Genomic DNA, 26,906 nt, shown 5'->3' with positions numbered 1-26,906 from the left:
GGTGACCCCCTCAGCCATCTTGCCATGATGGAGTGCAGGATATGGTGGAACTCTGCAGCCAATCACAGCACACCCACACCTATATATAAACTCCAGTCAGGAAGACTGGGATGGCATGGCATTGGGCTATAGCATGCTGGTTGCATATCATGCACTCTTAGGGCACGCTCTGCTGATTGGCAAAAGAGGGAACACTTTGCATAAAGCAGCATGTCTCCATAATATTCAGAAGAATTTAAACACATTGCTAACATTTCTCTTCCTAGAACCATAACAAGTACCTCACCTTGGGATTCCTAACACAGATATCTAACATTAATGATATCAAGCAGATTTCACTCATAAATTGGGGTCTGGGGCTTGTTGTTGCTGCATTTTCAGCCTGAAAGTCAAATATAGTTTTTTTAATTACTGAATCTTAAATCATCTTTGAGCCTCTCTTCCCCTATTTAAGTGAACACCTAACCCTTCTTAAAGCTAAGGAAGAGGCATTTGTAATGGAAATGAGCATTTTGACCAGGATACAGTTTTTACAATTACATTCAATCTGACTGAAGATTTTGTTATTTATTTACTTTACAGGCAGAGCTAGTGTAACTTGTGTAAGTTAAGCTGCCTCCTAATTGCTCCTGGCCATAGTGGCAAGGCCAGGTTTGGCTGGGGTGAGAGAGGGAAAGAGAGAGTGTAAACTTCCATTTTCTGCCCTTCCATCAGGCAAATACACTATGGGGTGAATTTTAGTTAAAAAGGTAAAGGTGTCCCCGCACTTGTAGTGCAAGTCGTCTCTGACTCTTAGGGTGACGTCTTGCGACGTTTACTAGGCAGACCATATATATGGGGTGGGATTGCCAGTTCCTTCCCCAGCCTTTCTTTACCCCCCCAGCATATGCCGGGTACTCATTTTACCGACCACGGATGGATGGAAAGCTGAGTGGACCTCGACCCCTTTTACCGGAGATTCGACTTCCTCTTTCCGTTGGAATTGAACTCCGGCCGTGAGCAGAGCTTCGGCTGCAGCCACTTACCACTCTGCGCCACGGAGGGAATTTTAGTTACACCTGCATTTTTGGTGGTGTATGTTACACTGACCTCTGTGGATACAGACAGTTATGATACAGTTGTTGGAAACCGCAGGAGGAGAACATAAGAACATAAGAAGAGTCTGCTGGATCAGGCCAGTGGCCCATCTAGTCCAGCATCCTGTTCTCACAGTGGCCAACCAGGAGAGAGTGCTCTTGTGCTCAGGTCACGTTTGAGGGCTTTCCATAGGCATCTAGTCCCACAGGATGCTGGACTAGATGGGCTACTGGTCTGATCCAGCAGGCTCTCCTTATGTTCTTATGTTCATTGGCCTGAGAAATCATCCTCAGTCCTACCGAGACCCGCCTGCAGGGGTCTCCGGGCCAGTTTCCCCTCTCAAGTGCCCAGCAGGCTGAGCGGTTCGAGGTGGGGCCAGCTTCGATCTTTGCAAAGGAGAAGCGGCGCTTGTTTCGTACGGTTGGCGGGTGAACCATGCAGGTACTGTAAACCTGGGCGAAGATCTCCCCCCTGGGAGCATCAGATCGGTTTGCTGGGGGAAATGGCAGAAGCGCGGACGCGGAGGGTCTCCGGGAAGCGGCCTCGTCTTTGGCTGGCGATCCCTGTTTGCGCAGAGACGACGAAGCTGGGCTGTTCCGGTGGGGCAGACGCTTCTTCTTCCCGGCATGACTTGTTCTTTTTCTTTCCTAGGCAAGTTCTAAGCAAGCGGTGCAGGCGGCGGCGCAGGAGCTGCTGAAGTTTGTACACCGGAGTCCCTCCCCTTATCATGGTAAGAGGGAGACGAGAGCGGCGACCCTGGGCTTCGCGCCGCCAGGGAAGTAGTTGTTGTGGCTCCCTGTTCTGTCAATAGGTAGTTTGAATCGAGGCCTCTCTGAAGGCGCTGGGTCCCTAGCTCTGCTGCCTTCCTTAGACTCCGCTGACTGTCAGCTGCGCCTGCGCTTTGTCGCACATGGCACGGAAAGTATATTTTAGTATTGTGCCTTTCTGCCATCATGGAACTTAAGGAGACATAGACAGAGTGGACTCCTATCTAGGCACTGATCAAACCTAAACGTGTAGTTCTAGCGAGGTTGCCAAATCGTATGCCTTCAGGCCATGTCCTAGAACAGGGGTTCCCAAACTGTGAGCTTCATTCAGGTGGTCTGTGGCATGTCTATGGACGTGTGGCTGAAGGTGGGAAATGGCACCTCCATCATATTAAATATTAATATTGTTTTTAATGGTATTTTATTGTTTCTTTTTATTTCTTAATATTGACTTTTATTGTATTACCATTTGAATTCTATAGAAGAATTCATCCAGCACAGCACATTAGAATTGCTACAGCTCATTAAGTGGTCCACCAACACCCTCAGCAATTTTCAAGTGGACCATGGGAGAAATTGGGAACCATTGTCTTAGAACTCTTCAAAAACAGGGCTGGGGAGCCTGCAGCCCCCAGATGTTGTTGGACTCCCAACTTGCGTCAGCCCCAGCCAGCATGGCCAATAATCGGTAGTTTAGCAGCATCTGGAGGGCCACAGGTTCCCCACCCGTGTGTGAAAATTTTTTTCCTTGCTCATGCTTTATTATTTTTTTAAAACTATGCACGCTTGATTTTTTAAAAACAACTCTTCTCTGCTTTCTAGCCTGCGTTGACAATGTTCATATGTGTACACAAATAGTACAAGAAAAGCTCGACAGTGCTTTAAGGAACCTGATGTGTGTTTAACTGGAAGTCTGTCCCACTGACGCTACTTCCGCACTTGTTCTTTCCAGCATTGACACCATTTTTTAACTCACTTATTCCTATAAATCTCCAATCCATACAACATTCCTCCCAAACTATTTCTGTGCTTTCCCCCCTTCCTCCCCCTTGCTGATGTTTAGCATGCCAGTTTCTTGCTTCAACTGCGATCCGGACAACTGTATTAACTGTTTCAAGTGCTGCTACCTGTTGAAGCTCAAAATGGCTTAAGATCTAAATACCTGGAGGAGTGCCTCTTCCCTTACCAATCTGCCCGTGCTCTAAGCCTGAGTGCCGCGTTCCCACACCGGCAGCCTTCTGGGAGCAACATGTCTGTGGTGGGTGGGGCCAGAGGCAAAGCCTGGTGGAGCAACAGGTGTGGCTGACTTTTGTACAGTAAATAAAGTTAGGGGTTTCTCAATGCGGCCGCATACATCTCTCTTATCCTCCATCCAGGCAAGCAAGAGGGATTACCACAGTTCAAGGACACATTCCAGCCAGGCAAAATCACTTGAGGAGGGTGCAGAGCCGAGCCGTTGAGGGATGTAGTTTGGGATAGCGGTTGTGGACTGGGAAGAGTCCTGAGGTCCTGTTGAAAAGGCCCAGAAGGCTGCATTTGGCCCCTGGATCTGAGGTTCCCTCTCCCTGCCCTAAGATATTCTGCTGTTTGTTGTTTAGCAACAGGATGGCTTCTGACACACTAGTTGCTTCAGAAGCACCCCAGACTGTTTTCCCTGGCTGCATTTTGAAACAACTCTGCCAAAGTCTGGACACATCTCCCTTCCCCACTGCTGATTAGGACCACCCACAGCAAAGCGTTGGACCAATCACTATGTCTGCCTGAGCCTGCAGCAAAGCGTTTTCATTAGATGCACCTGGAGTGTCAATGGAGTTGATGGCCAATCTGTTTTGAAGTCTGTGTGAAGCTAACTTCAAGATAAAGCAAGCTGGAGCTGCAGCTTCTGAGGTTGTGGAGCAAAAAGGGGTGGTGTTTGCCTGGCCTGCTGTGTCCCCGGGTTCAGAAAACGGAAGTGGAGGAGCACTTGAAGCCAGCAAAACTGCAAGTGCGTCTCTACCCAATGACTGGGTTTCTCAGCACTCCACCCCCCCCGAGTGCCCTTTCTAAATCACCTTACCTGGTGCCTATGCTGCGTCTGTTTGGCAAAAACACTCTTATTCACCTGGCCATTTTTAACTTGTAACTTTAGTAGCTTCTTTTTTTTTTTTCAATAATTTTTATTCAGATTTTCATAAAACATACAAGACGAAATCATAAAACATTCAAAGACAAAAAACAAAATCAAAAATAGTTAAACAAAAAAAAAAAAAGAAAAAAAAAAAGAAAAATAAAAAATAAAGAGTAAAATATTGACTTCCCATTTGTCAAAGATCAAATCAGTTATAAGTCTATAATATATAACAATCCTGTCTCTTAAGTCATATTATAAAATCACTTTCCTCCAGTAGTTATCTTACTTAATCATCAAATCTCATAAACATTACTTTATTCTTTCCACAAAAAGTCAAAGAGAGGTTTCAATTCTTTAAGAAATATATCTATCAATTTTTTTTTCCAGATAAGCATATCGATTAATCCATCTCATTACTAATAATGATAATCTTATTGTCATAACCATAGTCAAAATAAACATTTCAATTAATCCATCACATCAGAATCTGTTAGGTTCAGTAATTTCAGTAGCCATTATTCTATTATCCCTATTAGTTCCATTTTCCATCTTCCATCTTCAGTAGTCTTGTTAAGTCCAGTAATTTCAGTATCCAATCTTCCATTATCAGTATTCCATAATAATCTTGCTGTCAAAGCCATAGTCATATAGTAAGAGTCTGATGGGAATTACCTCTATCCCAAATATTTTCTTGCCATCCATTCTGAATAGGTTGCTGAAATACTGCTGTAAAATCATATCTCTGTTCTTTTTTTCAAAATACACTGGGTCATCTCTTGAAAGTTTTTCCATTGTCACATGGCTGCAGTTAATTCCATAGATTTTCTCTATATTGGGCTCCATCACATCATTCCAGTCCAGAAGATTATCCATGCCATTGATAACTTTATCTCTAGAATCTTCATTAATTTCTTCAGAGATAACATTGAGTTCCAAACAATAGATTTTATTTCTAAAGTCCATAGACTCCAAATCTTGTTCCTGTTCCACGTTTGTTCCAATCTCCGGGATCTCCTCTCTCACAGGGACCCCTGTTCCAGTCTCCAGGGTCTCCTCTCTCACAGGGACCCCTGTTCCAGTCTCCAGGGTCTCCTCTCTCACAAGGACCCCTATGTCTTTAATCTCCTGTGTCTCCAAACAATAGATTTTGTTTCTAAAGTCCATAGACTCCAAATCTTTTTCCTGTTCCACGTTTGTTCCAATCTCCGGGGTCTCCTCTCTCACAGGGACCCCTTCCAGGGTCACCTCTCTCACAGGGACCCCTATATCTTTAATCTCCTGCTTCATTTTACTCAATTCAATTTTCAGCTCCTTACAACCCTGTCGCAGGTTTTGTTTCGTTATCTCAATCTCATCCATTATTTTCTGAAACATAGTTATTTCCAGATTCTCAGCCACTTTCTTAATTGCCATTTTAAAAGAAAAATATAGGAAAACCACTTCTTATTTCAGCAACAATTGGGTTAATACTCCAAACTTGGTGACATCACAGTATAAACAGAGCAGACAGCCTTATCTCTCCATGCTTAAGTAAACAAAATGCAGTTCCCAGGATCGAAACAATTAATGGCGGTCGTCAGGAAACAGATTCGTCAAAATAAAATAGACCAAAAAGAGAGTAGTCTCAGACAATATAATATTCTTCAAAATAAAAATCTGGAATAGAAATCCCTCTTCTGTGTATATCTTTAGAATGCAAATCCAGGACAGCTTTTTGCAACAAAAACAGAGATAAGCTATTAATTAGTGAGTAGCAGAGAGAAGTTATGGCTCCCCAGTGAGATGTCAAAAACCGATCAATCTGGCAAATCTCTTTTAAACAGCAACAATTTAAGTCAAGTAAAAGAAAAATATAGAAAGAAGGGTGCTTGCCTGTTAGTGCGTTCTCTCTTAGAAGATAAGATGAACGTTCGCTTTATCAGATAGAGCTTGTTGTTAAAAATCCGTCCCACCTTCATCGGCTGGACCTCGTCCCATAAATTAATGAGATCTGGTCGTCCCAACAAAAATAGGCTTTGAGGTTAATCTCTTCGTTTCTCCCTACCCGGGAGAAGTTTAATCAGTCAAAAAAAAAAAAAATCTGACTGATATATCTGAATAAGCTTCTTTTGAGGCAGGAGCCCGTCTCAAAAGCAGGCACAGGCTAAGTCACCCTTCCCGGAAGTCGTAACTTTAGTAGCTTCTAAGGATTTTTTATTTGTCATATTCTCGTATTTGTAGTGCAATACAGTTGTTTGTACACTTCCTAAAATTCTAAATAGGGCAGTATATAAATGCTTTAGATAATTATATTGTCTTTTGTTGAACTGTTTGGTGGTGGAGGACTAGAATTCTTTTCACCCCACTTCATTTTTTCTTCTTCATAAGCCTTTATCATTTTCTGCAGAATGTTAAGGCATGCAATACAGGCATACCTCGCTTAACGTCGCTTCACTTACCATTGCCTCGCTATAACGTACACGCTCCATATGCCTGTATTTCTCCAGAAATGCAGCGCAGCAGCAGAGGCTTTAGCGCGTGGGGGTGGAAATAGACGTGATCGCGCCACTGCAAATCAGCTGGGAGGCGCGGCAGCGCAGCAACAGAGGCTTTAGCGCGGGGCTTTGAGGCTCCTCATGAAGGAGAGGTAAAAAAAGTTTTAAAAGGTAGTGCTTCACTTTAAGGACATTTTTGGTTTACGTACTCGCTCTGGTCCCATTGAGTACATTAATGCGAGGTATTACTGTATGTTCCTTGTCTTATCTTTAAGTCAAGGTAAGCAAATAATGTGGTATTCTTTGAATAATCTGCCTTGATTTCATCTAACTTGTGAAAGCTCATACAGGTTTTTCTGGATTTAGGGAGGCACACTAGGACATTTCTAAATAGACTTAAAATTAGAGGATGGTATATCTTCTTCTCCACTGTGTCAGATGCTTGGTGGGCAGAAGTACAAGCTCAGTTCTAACTTTGTTAGAGTTTCACTCCTAACTCTGATCCTTGCACTGAGAAGTCCCAAGGGATGTTTCTAGTGGAAGAGCCTTGTTTATTAAATTCTTTCAAAAATGGGTCCAGGATAAGTGCTTGGGCTCTGTGCCAATGAGACGTTCACACAATGCATTTTGTATTTTTCCTGTATTCCCTCTTTGGATCTGTCTAGCCTCTCCCTTTCTCAAGTCGCTATCTTGCGTTCCTTAATACGCCGCTTGTTTGCTCTGTGCTGTGATCAGCTGGCTAGCCCCTCAATGCAGCAGCAAATCCTAATGATTTCGGTGAAGGTCTGGTAATAGAGGGGCCCTCTGCAGAGGTTGGGGGACATAAAAGTCTTGGGGTTGGAGCTGTGCTTGTTGCCATTCCTAGGGCAGGGAGTAGGAAACCTCAGGCCTGGGCCCCAAATCTCTCTACCTGATCCTTGAGACTCTCACTGGGCCACAACCCTCACTGACCCTGCTTTGCTTGTCTGGATGGAGGATAGAGGTAGGGGTGTGTGCAAACTAACCTAGTGTGAAAAAGTAACATTTACTTTGTTATGCCCACTTTTTCCTTTGGGTCCCACCCACCACTGGCATGTGGCCCTCAGAAGGTGGCCCAGCAGGAAATGTGCCCCATGAGATGAAAAGATTCCCCATCCTGTGTAAGATAACCATGTCAGGATCATAACAATATGATGTGACTCTCAAACTGAGTTCAAGAGTCTTGATAGGAAGGTGAGTACAGTTGGAGCTGAATCATGCAATTTGGGGGGGGGGCAAAGGATGTATTCCTGTGTGCCCAAAGAGGATTTCATTATTTATCTTGATAGCTGTATCTCAGTCTTTAAGGCCTAAACGTTCGCAAAGCAGAAAATGCAACAAGATAATTCAAATACAAGAGAAAAACAAACCTAATAATAAACCAATACATGATCCAAACCTAAAGCAGCAAAAAAGAAACCAGAGAATTGAAGCCAGCATATTTAAAAAAGCCTACACAGTAACAGAATCAAAGACTTGCTGGAAAAGAGAAGTTGTGAGCTGCTGGCAAAGCATGAATAAAGAAAGAGCTAATCTATTATTAATATTAATATTTTACTGGATTTCTTATGCATGCTTCACCATAAGGTGGGAGTAAAGAGATGCTTCTTCGTATGATGGAAGCTATGCAGTGAAGGCTCTGCAATCTAAACTCGTGGGACAGCAAATTCTACATATAGAGACTGCCACAGGAAAAGCCCTTGTGGTGCATCTTGCCACCAACCATACCTCAGAAGGCAAAGGAACACAGCAAAACAGTTTATATCAGCTGACCTTGGTGGAAGGACAAAGTAATATGGGAGGAGGCTGTACCTGAAGAAATATGGTCCTAAGCCACAAAGGGCTTTACAGATAATAACCAGCATGTTGAATTGTACTTGGGAATGAACTGGCTGCCAGTGTAGCTGGCTCGATAAAGAGGATCACATGAGCCCAACACTCGGGCCCTATTCAGAATTCTGGGTGCAGCATTCTGTGTCACCTAAAGCTTTAGCATGGTCTTCAAGGGCAGCCCCAAATGAAGAGCAATACAGTAGTCCCATAAATATACTTCCTGTTCAGGGGAGCCAAATAGCTCTTTGAAGCCTGCTCTGTAGCATGCCGCTTACATTTAGTCAGCTCTGTGTGTCCATATCCCCTTTGTGATTGCTTTGTCTGTTTTTTCTCTCCTGTAGTTGTTGCTGAATGCAGGAGCCGCCTGCTTCAGGCTGGTTTCCAGGAGTTGAAGGAAACTGAACACTGGGATATCCAGCCTGACCGAAAGGTGTGGAAAGAGAGTGGCTTCTGCCTTACCTACTGTCTGTGTTACTGATCTACAGTTATTGTTTCTTTGGGAATCGGGGTGGGTGGGAGGGGAGACAGAGAGAGAAAAGTGAATAGTGAGGAGGCCTCTGCCAGGCATGCCATCTAAGGGACTGAAGAAAACGCTCATGTCTCCCACCCCTTCTCTGCTTTTCCCCCAACACTAGTATTTTGTGACCAGAAACTTCTCGACAGTGATTGCCTTTGCTGTTGGTGGACAGTACGAGCCAGGCAATGGCTTCAGTGTGATTGGAGCCCACACAGACAGTCCATGTCTTCGGGTAAGCAGTTCCCCACTCTGCGCTTCCTCACTACCACCCAGCATGCCCCTGTGGGCTCTTGAGCATTCTTTCCTTTCTGCATCCCTCCATTGTCTCAGACTCTTGTATCATCTCTTCCCACCCTGACTGACTTCCTATGAATGGTCTTGTCCCCTGATAACTACCCAACGTGGCAAGTCCCAACATCACTGACTATTGGCTGTGCTGGCTGGGGCTGAAAGGACTTGGCATCCCGTAACATCTGAAGGGCCACAGGTTCCCCATCCCTAAAATATGTCTTCAGCTGCTCCTCGTGCCTGTGATCTTCAGCGTTGTAGATTTGCTTCCCTCTTCTGACAGTAGTTAGGAGGGCTCCCACTTGTACATTGATACCTGTTCTTTGAATCTCCTCTTTTCCACTCTTGTGTGTGTTTTAAGACATATTTGTTGGGCTTTGTTAAAAGATGCATATCAATAAGTCCACAAAGAAAAAACAACAAATGAAATAAATGAAAATGGAATACAAACTACTTGGGTGGATAGTATATAGGTATAATGCAAAAAAATCAAAGCCATCAGTCACTCTATGGCAATAATGATGGCTCTCCTCTTGGTAGGGTCAGTTCCTTGGGCGGCTAACACAGTATGGACTCTGTGCTTGTGTGTCATCCAGGTGAAGCGCTGCTCAAAGCGTAGCCAGGAGGGTACAGTCCAGGTGGCTGTCGAGACATATGGAGGTGGCATCTGGAACACCTGGTTTGACCGCGACCTCTCTGTTGCGGGAAGAGTCATTGTCAAGGTTAGTTCTGCCTGAGACACTGGGCTGTGGGATTATGTGGCTTTAAAAGTTCTCAAATTCTTAGACTTTTAACATCCACCATTTGTGAGCTAGTGGCTTGAAGATCACACTACTCTTTCTATGTCTGAACATATGGCTCATAATAATCAATTTCATTTAGACACCTATTTGGATTGCTTATATTAATATATACATTTAAAACTAGATTGATAGAATATTCTTGCCCGTGTCAGCGGGCAGTGGATTTTTAAAATAGTTGTTTGATTTGTTGTGTTTTTGTTTCTTCTGTTACAGTTGCAAATAATTCAAAAAAACTTAGACTTTTATAGCTGGAAGAGACTTCCCATTTTATTTATTTATATTTATTTATTTATTGTACTTATATACCGCCCCATAGCCAAAGCTCTCTTAAATACTGCAGGCATGTCACATTAGGATGGTGGGGAGGGGGAACATTTTCATTCCAAGGGCCACATTCCCTTCTCGGCAACCTTCCAGGGGCTACACACCAGTGGTGGATAGGGCCAAGGTCAAAAAGTGAGCAAAGCAACTAATGTAAGTGTCACCTTTGTATAGTAGGCTAGTTCCTACACACCCTGAAGGAGAGACTGAAGTAGGAGGGGTGTTGCTTAGAAGGAAAGAGTTCTGAGGGCCAAATAGAGAAGCCTGGTGGTCTGCATTTGGCCCCCAGTCTTGAGGCTCCCCACCCCTGCATTAAAGCCTATTCTTTTTTTTCTCCTCAGCATGGGAGCCACTGCAGCAGAGATGGGGACCTTGGGGCCTTCAGATGATGTTGAACTCCCAACTTTCATCATGCCTGACCGTTGGATACATTGGTGGGAATGATGGGAGTTTGGGAGTCCAACAACATCTGGAGGGCCAGAGGTTCCCATTCCTGTCCTGCAGAATGACTCCTTTTGATGCCACTCCAGAAACAGAGCCCTGGGATCACATGGGGAGCAGTTGAATGTGACTACTTCTTCTCCACCATTGCCTGGGTTGGGTATGGGAAATAACTTAGATTCCATGAGACAATGCAAGTGCAGACTCTTGATGGCTCTTAACTCAGTTGTTGCCTTTTTGTTTTGGGGTTTTTTTTATTATATGCTGTTAAACTGAAATATTTAGTTGATGATCTTTTTAAACTCTTGGTTAAGGATGAAATGCTAACATGAATTGATATATTCTGAGGATACTTAATGAAGTGAACTGAAGTGTTTTATCATGTGGAACAATCATTGCTTTGAGGGTGAGAGATACAACAGAGGTACTCACGGTGAATATCCCTCACTGAGGACAGAGCCCATAAAAACATTATTTAAAAGCAGCACTTTTCATCTTCTGTTTAATGAATTACCTGATCAGTGCTTTCAGTCCCAATAAACATGAGTGTGCTCAGTGGACCTGGTTGCCTAGCTACATTTGAACAGGATTGGAGTCTAGTTCAAAGTGTGCAATGCAGTGTTTTGCATGTAAGCCATAAATCTCCATGATGCAAAACCCAAACTGACTACTTGTTTGAATAGAACTGAAACCAAAAGTGGCTAAGAAATGAATGTTCTGATGAAAACTAGATGCTTGAGTTTGTTATATTCTGCAACATGTAGGTAGGTATGTAGAGAATTGCAACCTGAGAATAAACCACATTAAACAAAGTGGAGACAAGGATTCTGCAAGCCTAGGAGCATGATCTGTGGATTCCGTGGTGGATTAGAGAAGGGGGAATGGAAAGGTACTTAGTTACAGTGATACTTTCACCAAAATGGAATGTGAACGTTCCTCCAAACTGTCTGCATTTACATCTTGGCAGAGAGCCACTGCTCTATGCAGCGCATTTCAAAGCATGAATCGATGTGCCACCTCCTAGGAGCAGAGTGTTGTGTTACAGGAAACCATGCTATCAATAAGCCAACGATACATAGAATTGATTGTGCAAATCATGATTAACCGAAATTTTCAATTTTTGTGAGTTAATGTGACACAGCATTGACTGGAAAAAAAAAGGTTAAGATTGCTCCTGAAGAAGGCACCCATGTTCTGAAATGCACTGAGCTGTAATAAATGCCCTTAGCTGGCACCTTTTGAGAACAAATTCTCAATTTGCTTTCCAGTTTGCTTGAAAACAGACGCTTGGGGCTGAAATGGAGCTCCTGACTGTTAAGCACAACTTTAAAGGAGGGGGGAGAGCTCCAGTCTGAGCAGCAGCATAGTGGTAGCATTAAACCCTCCTTCCCCCCCCCAATGGGGCTAATCACCATTATTGTTGAAACCATGGGAGGGGCAGAGATAACCCCCTCCAAGTGGCACTGCTGCTCCAATCAAAAAGCCTTCCCCACACCCAAAGCAAAGTTGGAAGATCTGTCTGGTTTTACTCTCTGATCTTTCTTCATTTCTCAGCCACTTTTGCTGAATCATTCAACTGAGCTCTCTTTGCTCGAATGGCCAAAGAGGGAAGGGCCGTAGCTCAGTTGTAGAGCATCTGGTTTGCATGCAGAAGGTCCCAGGTCCAATCCCAGGCATCTCCGCGTAGGGCTAGTAAAGACCCTTGCCTGAAATCCTGGAGGGTTGCTGCCAGTCAGTGTAGACAGTACTGATCTAGATGGACCAACGGTCTGATTTGGTATAAGGCAGGTATAAGCTAAAGCCTTTAGCTTTCAGTAATACGATTATTCTCCCCTGCTCCCCTCCCCATTATGCCATTTGAAGAATGTGGCAAAATTACCCACATGCTACACTGATTTCTATTTCAGGACTTGTCCACAGGGCGGCTGGAGCAGCAGCTGGTGAGAGTGGAGCAGCCCATTCTCCGCATCCCACATCTGGCCATCCATCTCCAGCGCAGTGTGAATGAGAGCTTTGGACCAAACACAGAGCAGCACCTGTGAGATCATATACCCTATGATGGGGGGTGGAGTCAAGAGCCAGTCCCTATGGCAGGGCCCAGCCAGATTTAGATTAAATCACTACTGGGGGTGGTCTGTCTGTTGGCTTTCAGCTGTAACTTTCTTTACCTTGGGTGATGGCAAAGGGTCATAGCTCAGTGGTAGAACATCTGCTTTGCTTGCAGAAGGTGCCAGGTTCAATCCCCTGCGTCTCCAAGTAGGGCTGGAAATGTCCCCTGCCTGAAATGCTGGAGAGCTGCTGCCAGTCTGTGTAAACAGTACTGAAGCTAGATGGGCCAGTGTCCTGACTTTAAGGCAGCTTCCTACGTACCTACATTGATGCTATCCTCCTCTGTCCTTTGAGCCCTGGATCCTGTTAGTCATATCAGACTGGCTGGGACTTGGAGGAGCGCTTACTCCATTCTGGCACCCCATCTTTATTTAGGATTTTATTTATTCAGATATTTATACTGTTTGATATTGACAATTTCTAAGCAATGAACATAAAATGTTTTTTTTAAAAAACTAACCATACAGATAACAATTATAATTCATCATAAAAACAAGACTGCCTTAAAATGCCCGCTGAAATAAGAACATGTTTTTCACATGCCTGAAGTTTAGCAAGGAGATTGCCTGTCTAATCTCAGTGGGGAGGGACTTCCACAGGCTTGGGCCCGTAACTCTGAATGTTTGGGAATCTTGAGGGAATCCCTCTTCAGAGAAGCCTGCCTAAGCCCCTCTCTCAGCTCTTATAGGTTTACACTTTATTATTATTTAGGCTGGCATTTACAGTATGGTGTTTGTCTGACTGCCCTTCTGTGACTGTAGGGCTTTTGATATTTAGTTTCAATGCTGAGTTCCATTTTTATTATGATAAATGGTGGTTTTTTATTTAAGAAGGCAGTTGATATTAAAACTTGATTTTAAAGTAAATCTTCTCTAACTTTGGCTTTAAAGGTTGTCAACTTTGAATTAACTTTGAAATAGGTTCCTTTCTCCTTTTTTTTCCTTTTGAAAGCTGAATGGCAGAAAATGGTCTGTCGGGTGGCTTCTCCTATCACAGTGGTGGAAGAAAGCACATCTGCAGAATATCTCCCCTTAGAAAAATAGTGGCCAAAAACAAAGGAGTTTTCCTCGGACTCTGGGAAGTTGGCAGTGACAGATATGAGCTCTATCAAGCTGCCTGGGTTCCCCTTTGGCTGTTGCAGAGGTGGGGATCCTATGGCACTCCAGTTCCCATCAGCCTCAGACAGCATGTCAAATGGACAGGGATGAATGGAGTTGTAGTCCAACAACATCTAGAGCAGTGTTCTTCAACCTTGGCTTCCCAGCTGTTGTCAGATCTCAACTCACATCAATCCCAGCCAACTTAGTCAATAGCCAAGGATAATGGGAGTTGTAATCCAACAATATCTGGGGACTCAAAGTTGAAAAGCGGTGACATAGAGCATAGGTGGGGAGTCTCTAGCACACAGGCTTAATTAGGCCGGCCAGGGCATTTTGGCCAAGCCATACCCACCTGTCCTACACCTGATGTGTGGTGTCAGTTGTGGGTCAGGCAACGATACAGCTGGGTCAGAAAGAGGTTGGTGGCACCTGCAAAGCCTTGTGTGTAGCACCCTGCATGGCTCTTTGCAAGCCTAACAATCAGCTGATTGTTGGTGTTTTGAAACCCTGCCAGTCAGCTGATTGTTGAGGCTTCAAAGCTCCATGTGCCACACAGGATAAAAATGGGTCATCTGACATTGTTACACTAGGCAATTGTCAAACCTAGCCCATGGGGGACATAAGGATACAGCCCACTGGCTGGATCCAGTTCCCCACCACTGATCTAGAGGGCCATAGGTTTCCCATTACTGGGCTATTGGGTGCCAGAACCATGCCCCACATATAACAGCAGGGAACTTGCTGACACTGGGAGGCAGTGCTCCCTGAGAAAAAAAAGTGAAGAATATTTAAGGATTGAGGGTCAGGGTTTCTCCCTGAGGCTTCCTTGGAAGGCCTTTGTTCTGTTGTGCCATCATGGCTCCATAGGTTGTAATTACTTCTTGAGCCCAGGATTTTCCAGGAACAACGATAATAAACAGCCAATATGCCTTTCCCAGGGTCCCAATTCTGGCCACAGAAGTCCAGGAGGCACTGGGAAAAAAGACATCCAAGACAGAGGCGGCTTGCACCTCATCTCTCCAGGTAAGAGGGGGTTAAATCAGCTGGAGGGATCCAGTAGAAAACTAGGGAGAATCTGCAGCTTTCCAGGTGCAACGTCTCTTTTGTCAGCTCATTTCTTTCAACTTTCTTTCTGGCAGACTCGTCACCCTCCAGCTCTGCTGTCCCTTCTCTGCTCCCAGCTGAAGGTGAAACCTGAGCAGGTGGTGGAGATGGAGCTGTGTCTGATGGACACACAGCCTCCAGTGAGTGACTTTTCCTTAAAAAAAATAAATCATGGGGCAGGGAGTGCTGGCAGTGGGCAACCTTTTCAAGAGTCATGTGGTTGGACAAGTGACATTATTTCCTAGCTCCATTCAAGTTTCCTTAGCACAGGGATGGGGACCCTGTGGCCCTTCAGATGTTGCTGGACTGCAACTCCCATCAGCCCCACCCAGCATGGTTGGTAATCAGGGATGATGGGAGCTGGAGTCCAATATCCCTGCCTTAGCGGATGATCCCTTAAGAGAGATCCAGAGAGAGAGAGAGAGATGCTTATTCTAGCTACTCATTCTGCTCCTGGGGAAAGATTCCAGCTGTCCCAGGCATGCTGTGTGAGTGTGAGAGACTGACTGAAGCTGGGAACGGAGCAGAAAGAGCAGGAGCATCCCAGCTCATGATTTTTCCTTTTGGTGAATCCTCTTCCAGGCACTAGGTGGCGCCTTCAATGAGTTCATATTTTCCCCTCGTCTGGACAACCTCCACAGCTGCTACTGTGCTCTGCAGGTGAGTACTTTGGGTGGGGACAGAGATTAAGGGTAGAGATACACTTACTGTTCTGCCAGTTCCATCTCTCTTTTCTGAAAACAGGAGCACATGGTGCTCATCAGACCCTGCCCCTTTTTACTGAAAAACTTGGTGGGATCAGCTTGAGTGTTTTTTTAAAAAAATTCAGCTTCAAAGAGATTTTGCAACTGATTTGCAGATCAACCGATTCCCACTCCAGGTATGGCCAATGGAAACACTTTGCTGTAGGTAACAAGTGTGCTCACAGCCTCATGCTCTTCTGTGATCTGTCAGTGCCATGGAAACAGCCATCCTCTAATATGCTCTCTCCTTCAAAATAATGCTGTTTCTCCCATAAATCGTCTAGAAAATGAACAAAGAGGTCACTTCTAACCCCTTTCCATTGTCTCCCATTTTTGCCATGTGCTACAATCATCCATTATTCCCATATCCAAAAGGTGGGGTGATCTATCTAACTACTTTTACATGGTGAAACTATCACCATATTAGCAGGATAATGGCTCTATACACATATATGACTTTGGGAGACTTTTTTGTGTGTGGGACAACAGACAGAAAAACATTCCATGCCTTGCAGGGATTATGCAAAATCACAAGCATTTCAGCCCAGATGAAATGGGAAACTGGTTTATGTGAAAGTGGAAATAAACTGATTTAATACAATGTGTGCAAGGGGAGATAGGGAGAGAGGCAGGAGCATCCAAGAGCATTGCTTGTTTCGTATAACATCAGATGGCTTGATGTTGCATGTGAACCACCCCATTACAGGTGTTGTGGCTTTTATAAAAGTACTGTCAAAAGGAGAATATTGAGAGGTGCGGCTTTTCCCCCAAAACTGCAGCACTATAGCAGAAGCTGTGAAATTATTAAATGTATCACTTGCCTGCCTTTATGACATGTAACCCCCAGTATACTATGCATTTCTGGCATAGGAGGGCAGTTTAAGAGCTGAGCTCAAAGGAGTCATTCAATTTGCTGTAGTTCTAGAGGCTCAGGATAGCAGGATGGAATCCAAAACCTCATAGTCCCTGGGCTTGTACACCGTTTCTGATATTTTTGGGGACACTTAGCCAGGAGCCATAAGTAGGCTTTCCTGCGCTGCCAAGAATGAAGAATGTGGAACACTTGGTTTTAGTGTTGCAAGTTTGAATGTACAACATCCCTAGGGTTCTGTTTTGCCTCCGCTTTGAAGTGTTGGTTGTATTTTGTTGCTCATAGACATTGTTGGTTGTATTTGCATTTGTACTGATTTTTGTATTAAAGATTTTATGAGTATGTTGCATGCTGTTGTCTGGGTACTTTCAGTAGAAGAGCAGGATACAAATTATTAGAGTTATTTGTTGTTAAATGTTCTGGGGCCTTGCTTGCACGTGGTGATACGGCTGTAGACACACCTGCGGTTTCCTCCTCACCACTCTGTTAGGTCAGGGAGGAGGACCATTGGCCACACAGGCTGGGCCTGATAGGAGTTGGGGTCCAACAACATCTGGAGGTGCACCGGTTGCCCATCCTTGCCTTAGATCGTGGGTTTTCCCTCCTATTCCTGGAGAGTCAGTCCAGCTCTTCAGCCTACAGCCAGCGTTTCAAGTGTGCCAAACTCCAGCTTAGCTTTGTGATGGTTGCATTTGCCGGGGTTCTCCCCCCCCCCCCTGCTTTTCCTGGATGTTCTGGATTCTGTGGCACTGGCCTAGTCTTCGTCCTGGCATCTCTGGGAGATGTCAGTCCATTCTAGAACTGATGCGGAAAGTGGGTTGTGTGGTGTGGGAGAAACTGGGCATCAAGGCATTGGAATTCAGCCTTTACAGAACCTGGCACCACTCTAAGATATCAGCTCACAAGCCAGTGATGCGTCGATCAGCAGCAAATATTTCTGAGAGTACCAGGGCACTGCTTATCCTGTTGGCTGACCCTGTCCCCTTATATCTTTCTACAGGCTCTGATTGAATCTAGTGAAGGGCCTGGAGCTCTTGCCCAAGAGCCGAATGTACGCCTGGTTGCACTTTATGACAATGAGGAGGTCAGTAAGAGACATTTGTAGATTGGCAAAGGTCCATAGCTCAGTGGCAGAGCATTTGCTTTGCATGCAGAAGGTGTCAGGTTCAATCCCCGGCACCTCCAGGTAGGGCTGAGGGAGACCCCTGCCCTAAATCCTGAAGACCTGCTGCTAGTCATTATAGACAGTACTGAGCTAGATGGACCAATGGTCTGACTTCATATAAGGCAGCTTCCTTTGTTCCTGTGAAAGTGGAAGGCACCATCCTGAGTGTTAGATGAATATAATTATTGGGAGGGGCTACATCTAATGGGTTAATGAAAGGAAATGTGTTACGAATTTACGGGGCAGCAACATAACCTTTCTAGAGGAACTCAAGGTGGCATACATGGTTCTCCCTCATCTCCATTTTATCCTCGCCACAACCCTGCGAAATTGGCAAGGCTGAGAGGCAGCGACTGGCCCAGGGTCACTCAGTGAGCTTCATGGCTGAATGGGAAATTGAACCCTGGTGTCTGGGTCCTAGTCCAACACTCTAAGCTGGGATAGGAGATGGAATTCTGTTGGGGTTAAAAAGACTCAATGGCTTCTTTATTGACAACTTACCTGGCAGGTTGGTTCAGAAAGTGCACAAGGGGCCGCATCGCTCCTCACTGAACTTGTTCTTCGGCGCATCTCGGCTTCACCCCAGAACTTGACGGCATTTGAGGAAGCCATACCAAAATCCTGCATGATCAGTGCTGACATGGCCCACGCTGTGCACCCCAATTATCCGTGAGTATGTTGCTCTGCCCAGCATGAAGAAATGCATAAGGGTTTAGCAAGTACTTGGTGTCTGCTGTTGAATTCTGCTTTCAAAGAATCTGTTTTCCTTTTTAAAAAAAATAATAATCTAATCCTCATTATTGTATAAAATCAACTGTTTGACAGAATAATAAAACTGCAGGATGCTAATGCAAGCTGTCTGACTCAACCTTACTGTCTCTCAGACCTGAAAAAGATAAATCAGAAACATCTTATCAGTTTAGGCTAACCTGCAAATTACAAGTCAAGTGACTTGACAGCTCCCCCTCAATTATAACTAGCAGGTAAGACTCCCTAAGCAACTGAGCAGAGTTCCTGGGCCTCGGGTCCATCCAAACCAGGGGTGGCTAACCTATGGCCTTCCAGCTCTTGTTGGACTAAAACTCCCATCAATCCCAGCCAACTTGGCCAGTGATCAGGGATGATGGGAGTTGTAGTCCCACAACATATGGAAAGTTATAGGTTAGCTACTCCTGCTACAAAGGGTTGCTGACTCTTCAGCAGCCACCCTCAGGACAGCTGCATTTTGAGTCAGTGCCTGTGCCTGGCACTCTATACCAAATAATCTTTCCTTCCCCAAGCTTCATGCTCATAGAAAACAGTCTGGCAACTTTGAAGGCAGCATATGGTGGAAGTCACAAAAAGTCAGATGGTGCTCTTCCATCTTCTGAGCTTGGATTGTATTTGTTGCAGATGATGTACCCAACCCTGAATATGCCCACTGACAAATTGTGCCCTTAGGCTAGACATGGCTCCCAGCATCACTGTCAAGATGGTCTCTCTCCTCCTCTCACTGGTGTACTGAACCCAAGAGAGCTCACCTCATCACTGAAGCACTCTGCTCTTCCACAGACCAACTGTCCATTCTAATGAAAGACCTTTGCACATGAATCTGCGCACAGGCACCCTCACTGACGTATCAGAATTGCCACTCCACCCCACACCAAAACTGCTTCTTGTTTCTGAAATCACTTCTAGGCATTGAAATGACATCACCTCTTTCCTCATTATTTCCAGTTCTGTGAAATTCAGGTGCATATTTCTAGGAGTTGTGGGCACTTGGCAGGGTCTAATTTGATGCTCACTTTTGCAGGGACAAGCATGATAAGAACCACCGTCCTGAGTTCCATAAGGTAGGTGACTGGGACTACATGGCAACAGTAAAAAGTTGAAAGCTAAGGCAGACTCTCAGCAAGCAGTATGAGAGCAGCCCACTAAGTGCAAGTGAATCTGTGGGTTGGCAAAGTTTGTGCCTGCAACTGAGGTTATTTTAGAGCTGAACGTGTGTCCCTAGCTAGATGATATGCTTGTTTTGTAATACATTCAGAAGCAAAGATTTGTGTGAGAATGAGCTCTCAGATATGCTTTTGGGGGGATTTTGCTTTTTTCCAGTGGCCTAGATGCGTGTGGGGAACCTTTGTTATTTCAGATGTTCCTTAACTGTACTCCCATCAATGGCCAATGGCCAGAAATTATGGGAATTGTAGTTCATCAACATCTGGAGGGCCAGAGGCTCCCCACACCTGGCCTAGATATTGAGAAGTATGCTAAAGGTTACTCAACTGTTGGAAATCACATCTTACTATCAAACATGTCTAGTCCCCGGATGGGAAGACAGAAGAGGAGAGCTCAAGAAAAGCATGCACAATTTGTCTAACTGCCCATGCTTCCCATTTATGGGAAGATGGATCTGTCCTTTCCATAGATTTCACAATAGTTATAAATTATATCTTATAAGTGGAAACTGCAACAAATTGTTGCAGTCTGCACTGTTCCTGTTCTGGGTTCAGCCAGCCAACCATGCCATTTTTTCCTAGATTGCTTCATTCCATCTCTTTCTCCCTCCCCCAGCATTCTGTAGCCACTGAACATGCCCAGATCTCATTGGGCTGTTGGTTCCCCCCCTTTAGGTTTTCCCCCCTAAACATTTTAGTACTTTTGCAAACTTTGGAGGTTTGCCTGAGTCACTGATATTTCGTGTTGGGATGGTGCTAGTTTTGGTTACATAAGGAATAGTACTCACAGCCTAAATAACCTAAATAGGAGGAATAAATTATCTTTGAATTCATGTGGGGTGGGGGTATTGTTCTAGGACTTTGGAGATCTGGTGGCAGGCACTGGTTCAATTCTGTGGGCTGGAGACTCTCATCTCTTGATCCCACAAGCCAGAACAGAGGGAAGAATAGTGTGTGAAAGCAAAAAGGAAGGCACAGGCCTACTCCTGTAGCAATCGTGCCTAGGGAACAATACAGCACATCTGTGGGGGTACAGATGCCCATTGAACTACTGCATTATTCTGGGACAAAATTGCTGTTGGGTAGGCGTCTGCTTTCCAGTGCTTCCCTTTGGCTTCCCCATATCCTTTCTTCTGGCTCACGTTTTTGGGGAGCAGAACCTTCTGTTGTGATGTACTGACCACATCTCCTGATTTTCATGTAAGTATCTTCCTTGGTATCCCTTTCTTCTTTTTTGAGTGGATTGGTTTCCTACATAGGGCCCGACAATCAAAGTGAACAGCAACCAACGCTATGCCTCTACTGCTATCACTGAGGCACTGATCCGAGAAATTGCCAGCCGTGTGGACATCCCCCTGCAGGTAAGCATTGTTCCGCCATCTGAAAAACTGCACCAAGCCCTTCTCTTGCTCTTGAAGATCACGGCCATGAAAGGGCAAGTTTGTGTGCTAATGGGTTGCTTATGTAGGTAAATACATAAAGGAGAAGACAAGTATTACGCTATGCCCGTGCACTGTAGATTTCATAGCCAGTGACCATTGAGGCAAGTTGCCCTATCTGCTATGGGGGATGACATCAGAAATTATGGGACTTCAGGATTTAATGCTGTGTGGAGGACTCATCCCTTATTTGAAGACAGCTTTTGTTCCTTTTCTCTCCAATCCCTGGCCTGATCATTTTGTCTTAGGTATTATACAGCCACAAGAGTGGCTGTATACTATAGCCAGCGTGGATTTTTCACATTCCGCAATGTTAAATTGAAAATACCCCCCATGCCATTCTGATGCTTCCCATAAGCTCATTTCAAAATAAAACCTTACCAAACTTACAGTCCTGTACTCAGAAATGCTTGCTTAACAACCCTCTCAATTTTCATGGTGATACACAAAACAGTCAGAGAGAATAGAGAGTTCAAAGTCTAAAAAGAGGGGGGGGGACCCAGAGCCCTTTTGGACTTTTTTCTCTGAGTTCTCATAATCTGTTGAAATTCATTAAAAAGCAGCCATGTTCACAGAGTACCTGTACTCTTAATACTGACCTTGCCCCACACTTTGACCTTCATCTTCTGCAGTTTAAAAGTTAAAAGAATGCCTGGCTGATTTTTAATTAATTTAAGAAATTCTGGCTTAAAGCCAATGATAACGCGGGGCATGCTCAGTAAGAACCGATTGTCAGTGTTATAAAAGCCTCACAGCTGCTGGGCTTGGCTAATCGGGGCCACATCCACTCCAGACTTGATTTCGCTTGAGACAGTCATGGCTTCCCTAAAAGAATCCTGAGAAGTGTAGTTTATGAAGGGTGCTGAGAGGAGACTCCTATTCCCCTGAGAGAATGGTTTAACAGTGTTTTAGCCCCAGCTGTGGGTTTGCTTAAGTTTTAAGTTCAATACCAAGGAATCAATGAGACAGATTCAAGAGTTTACTTACAGGGAGACTTTACTGAGTAATTTAACAAGCACACAGGCATGCCCAATAAATGGAACAGGCTGCGAGGTCCCTGTATGGACACTTGCAGTCTGAGCGCTGAACTGGGCCATGACAGGCATGCCTACCCAGTGGAACAGGCCCAAGGTCTCCCGCAGAGAGGCGTTAAGGTCTGAACCCCGAGCTAACGACACTGGCACCTTTTATAGAAGGCAACAGTGGTGACGGAACACATTGTTAGCTGCTATCTTACATCATTTTGACAGAATACATGATTGATTATGTGATATCAACCTAAGAATCAAAGCTACCCTATGCCTAATAGGCTACAGCTGCTCTCTCACTGCTTTGAAGTATCACCATCCTCTTATCTGAGCTGTCAAGACATTTGATGGGTTATCTGGTCTACTGAGAAAGGGTCTGTACTAGGTGTCCAGGGCATATAATTCATTAGCTATTGCATGTGCATGGACCTCATGCTGCTATGTGAAGCTATCTTGACCTCTCCTTGGCACCCTGTCTCCCCAGCCCATTGCCACGGTTTGTTAACAGCTATATCAAAGGGACCATCTCCCAGCGTACTAGCTTCGCATAGATAAGGCCCAGCTGGGTGTCCTTGACTGTTCTGTGACCTAATCTCTAAAAAGCTAAGTCTCTGGCAGGTGTCGAAAGCTACAGAAGCTTAACTATTAAATCTTAACCTCCTAAAGGCACTTATACATATTAAAAGCAATAAGGCAGCCTTGCATAATGGTTATAGCAGTTACATAGACGCCCCAGTGTATACAAACAGCCAGCCTCTCTGATTGAAGGTCTGTGAGAGAAACAAGGCGTCTCCTAGCAACTCTCAGCACGCTTCACTAACTACACTTCCCAGGATTCTTTGAGAGAAGCCATGATTGTCTAAAGTGTAATAGAGGCCTGGTGTGGATGTGGCCAGGGACAGCTTTGTTTTACATTTGGGTGGGAGGTAGGGTTGCCAGGTTCAGGGCCTGAGACTGATCCTATATCTTTAGGAGAAGAGAAAGTCAGCCAAGTGCAGGTGTTCTTGCAACATTGTAATGGGGAAAACAACAAGCTGGAATTCTGGGTAATCCATGACCTGGTGCAGTGGTTAAGGTGTGGTGTAGTGGTTAAGGTGGTGGACTATGACCTGGGAGACCAGGGTTCGAATCCCCACACATCCATTATTTATTGTTTTATGCTGTTATTTGTATTATTTTAAATTGTTTTTTAGTATTTTAAGTGCCTGTTTCATGGTTTTAAGGTTGCGTATAGTTTGATTGTATCTTAATTGTATATTGTAAGCTGCCCTGAGTTCCAGTTTGGAAAAAGGGCGGTGTAAAAATAAAGTTTCATTCATTCATTCACTGGGTGACCTTGGGCCAGTCACTGCCTCTCAGCCTCAGAGGAAGGCAATGGTAAAACCACATATGAATACCATTTACCATGAAAACCCTATCAAAGGGTTGCCATAGGGACTTGAAGGCAGTCCATTTCCATTTTCAAACATGATTGCACAGAAATAAATCCCATTGAACTCAAAAAGTATGCAAATGACCACACCCACCCTCCCTTCTCCTCCCTCCTATCCCCTCCCCATCCAATCCCCTCCTTCCTCTTCCCCCTCCTCCCCTTCCCCTTCTTCCTCCCCATGGTCAGTTTTACCTATCTTAAACATGATTGCACGGAAGTAAATACATTGTACCATTGAACTCTATAAGCATGCAAATGATCAAACTTGCCCTCCCTTCCTTCGCCCCCCTCCAATATGCTCCTTCCCCTCTCCTCCTCCCCCATGGTCAGTTTTACCTATCCTTATCATGATTGCATAGGAGTAAATCCGGTTGAACTCAGTAATCATGCAAATGATCAGATGTACCTTTCCCCTCTTTCCCCTTTCCTCTCCCTTCCTCCTCCCCTCCCCTCTTCCTCCTCCCCTGCCCACTTCAGCCCTCCGTCCCTCCTCCCCCGGTCAGTTTTACCTATCCTAAGCATGAATGCACAGGAGTAAATCGCACTGAACTCAATAAACATGCAAATGATCACATCTGTCCTCCCCTCCCCCTTTTGCCTGCTCCCATCCCAGTCCTCCCCTCTGCCTTTCCTCCCGTCCCTCCTCCTCCTCCTCCCTTCCCCATCCCTTGTGGTCAGTTTCACCTATCCTAAGCATGATTGCAGGGGAGTAAATCCCACTGAACTCAATAAGCATGCAAATGATCAATCCATTCTCAGCGAACTTGTACAGGATCCCATTTCTTACCTCCTGGATTAAAAAGCATGGAAATTCACTAATAGGCAAAAAACCTTGCGGTTTAAGAACATACCCGTAGCCCATAGATATTTCTATCAAACTTTAAAAAGCAGGGAAATTGGGCAGCTGTAGTGAATGCACCAGGGGAGCAGGAGACCTGACCTCCTCTCCGAGATATTGGACTGCCCTACAAAGTTGTCAAAATGCAAACACCATTTGGGTTGGTCTTTCACAGTCCAATCCACTTGCTGTGTAGCTTGGAAGAATTTGGTAACGTGCCTCTGAGCATATGGTGAGTGGTGGCAACACCTGCAATCAGCCCAAATAATAGAAAGAAGACATGCTGTGCTGATCTTGTTTTAGCAGGGAGGAAGCAACATTATTAAGACAGTTGATATAGTTCAGATGGTCACTTTAAATATGTCTGATTACTTTGCAATTTTAGTGAAGTTTCCTATAGGAAATCATTTTCTTTTGCTTTTATATGTGAAGTACAGCAACACTTTGCAAAATTTACACTAAAAAAACTTCAAACATAGTTGTGGAATAATGGCACTGACTTCTGCAGAATAGTCTCCAGTGGACCACAGAAGTGTCTCAATTTGCACAAGATAAAACAGGAGGTGAAATATATTCTAGCAAAATTCTAGGTGTGCTCTATGTTTTTAGTTGACCGTGCCCACCTTGCCTTAACTGAAGTGGTTTAAACATAGCAAGCTGAAAACATGCATCCTCTTTTTTCCAACAGCTGAAGTAGCAACATATTGTAATCAGTCTGATTTTACGTCAAACTGCAGTTTCAGATTCAACTGTTAATGCACCCAAAATAGAAATAGAACATAACCTCCAATTTGAAACACAAAAGGCTGTCTTCACCATCATATGACACTGACCAATAAAAAGGCTTTGAAATTAATGAAAATAAATTTGACACAGATTTCTAGGATGAATAATGAGGGGAATAAAATTTTCTGGTTTAGATTCTCTGTAGAAACATTAGTAACACAGGAAAGAAGCACAGTAAGAAGTACACCAACAAACATACAAAAATATAGTTCTCCATCTTTGGAGATGGCAGGTGTTGCCACTACTCACCATGTGCTCAGAGGCACATGTTACCAAATTCTTCCAAGCTACACAGCAAATGGATTGGACTGTGAAAGACCAACCCAAATGGTGTTTGCATTTTGACAACTTTGTAGGGCAGTCCAATATCTCAGAGAGGAGGTCAGGTCTCCTGCTCCCCTGGTGCATTCACTATAGCTGCCCAATTTCCCTGCTTTTTAAAGTTTGATAGAAATATCTATGGGCTATAGGTATGTTCTTAAACCGCAAGGTTTTTTGCCTATTAGTGAATTTAGATAATTTGAGTATTAACAGCACTTCCAGACCCATGGCTGTCGGTTGATGCTGGGGTTCAGCTGACCAGTGCCTAAGGCCTTGTTCACAAAGCTCTCCACTCCCATAATCTCCACTCAGCAGATCCATAAAGAGTCACCCCCTGTTAATTGCCAGGCCCAACACTTAAAGGTGTTTTTGTTTTTCTTCTAGTAATACTAATGCCAAATTAGCTGCTTGATAATCTCATGTCTATTGCAGGAATTAATGGTTCGGAATGACTCTCCCTGTGGCTCAACCATTGGGCCCATCCTGGCCTCCCACCTTGGCTTGCGCGTTCTGGACATGGGATGTCCGCAGCTGGCCATGCACTCCATTCGTGAGATGTGCTGCACCTCAGGGGTCCTGCAGTCCATCACTCTATTCAGGGTGGGTAGCAGCTCTGGCAGATGTGTGTTTTGGGAGGGGAACATTTGTATTGATGTATTGCATTTATATCATCTTTCCTTCAAGGGATTGTGTATAGTTCTCTCACCACCATCTCACCCATGTTATCCTCACAACAACCCTGTGAAGTAGGGTAGGCTGAGAAAGTGTGGCATGGGTGGTGGTGTTATTTATTAGAATGCAGAGAGGAAGATTCCCTTCATGAGCCAGCTACCTTGTAATGGACCTTTGTCAGATTGGGAGGGGGGTCAGGAACAAAGGACACCAGACAAGGCCAGAGGGAAAGCTATGTAAGGGGGTTTAGGGGGGAGTGTAAAATGTGAGAAGAGCTTGGTAGACAGGAATAGGCCATATTCCTCCCTGTCCCTGGGTTGCAGGTTGTGCCCTGCTGCCTCCCACTCTCTATCTTTTCCTTGTAATCTTGTCTGTATGTTACCATGGCAACGATGGAGGCCTCGAGCCGGTGATTGGTTTCTGTGGCAACATTGTGCCTCATCATTCTCTTGCTGCTATGGTGATGCCATCATGTTTGTGCTCGACAGCTGCCCTGCTTTTCCCCCCTCGAGAGGGCTGTTCTTTCTCCTCCGCCCCACTTCTAACCTGACTCCTCCTTTTTTTCCCCCCTCCCCTCCTTCCCAGGCCTTCTTTGAGCTGTTTCCAGTGTTGGATCAGGGACTGCTCAGCAACTGAAGGGCATCGCAAATGCAGGAAGAGGCTACCCTCCCCAACTCCCAGGCTGGATAGCAATTAAAGCATATGTTGTTGTACA

At 44.7% G+C, this 26,906-nt stretch overlaps 1 protein-coding gene across 1 annotated transcript; it reads left to right on the top strand.

Annotated features, from left to right (window-relative positions):
• Positions 1 to 1,399: 1,399 nt before the first annotated feature.
• On the top strand, positions 1,400 to 26,906 carry DNPEP (aspartyl aminopeptidase). The gene is made up of 15 exons (XM_061609397.1): positions 1,400 to 1,518; positions 1,729 to 1,807; positions 8,621 to 8,709; positions 8,915 to 9,028; positions 9,681 to 9,806; positions 12,557 to 12,687; positions 14,797 to 14,881; positions 14,998 to 15,102; positions 15,545 to 15,622; positions 17,577 to 17,660; positions 18,250 to 18,410; positions 19,534 to 19,573; positions 20,935 to 21,036; positions 25,952 to 26,119; positions 26,777 to 26,906. The coding sequence occupies exons 1-15, from the start codon at positions 1,513 to 1,515 to the stop codon at positions 26,825 to 26,827; spliced, it is 1,419 nt and encodes a 472-aa protein (XP_061465381.1). The 5' UTR covers positions 1,400 to 1,512; the 3' UTR covers positions 26,828 to 26,906.

This window comes from Rhineura floridana, chromosome 2 (assembly GCF_030035675.1).
Source record: "Rhineura floridana isolate rRhiFlo1 chromosome 2, rRhiFlo1.hap2, whole genome shotgun sequence".
Lineage (NCBI taxonomy): Eukaryota > Metazoa > Chordata > Lepidosauria > Squamata > Rhineuridae > Rhineura > Rhineura floridana.
This window is presented reverse-complemented; position numbering and strand designations above follow the sequence as displayed.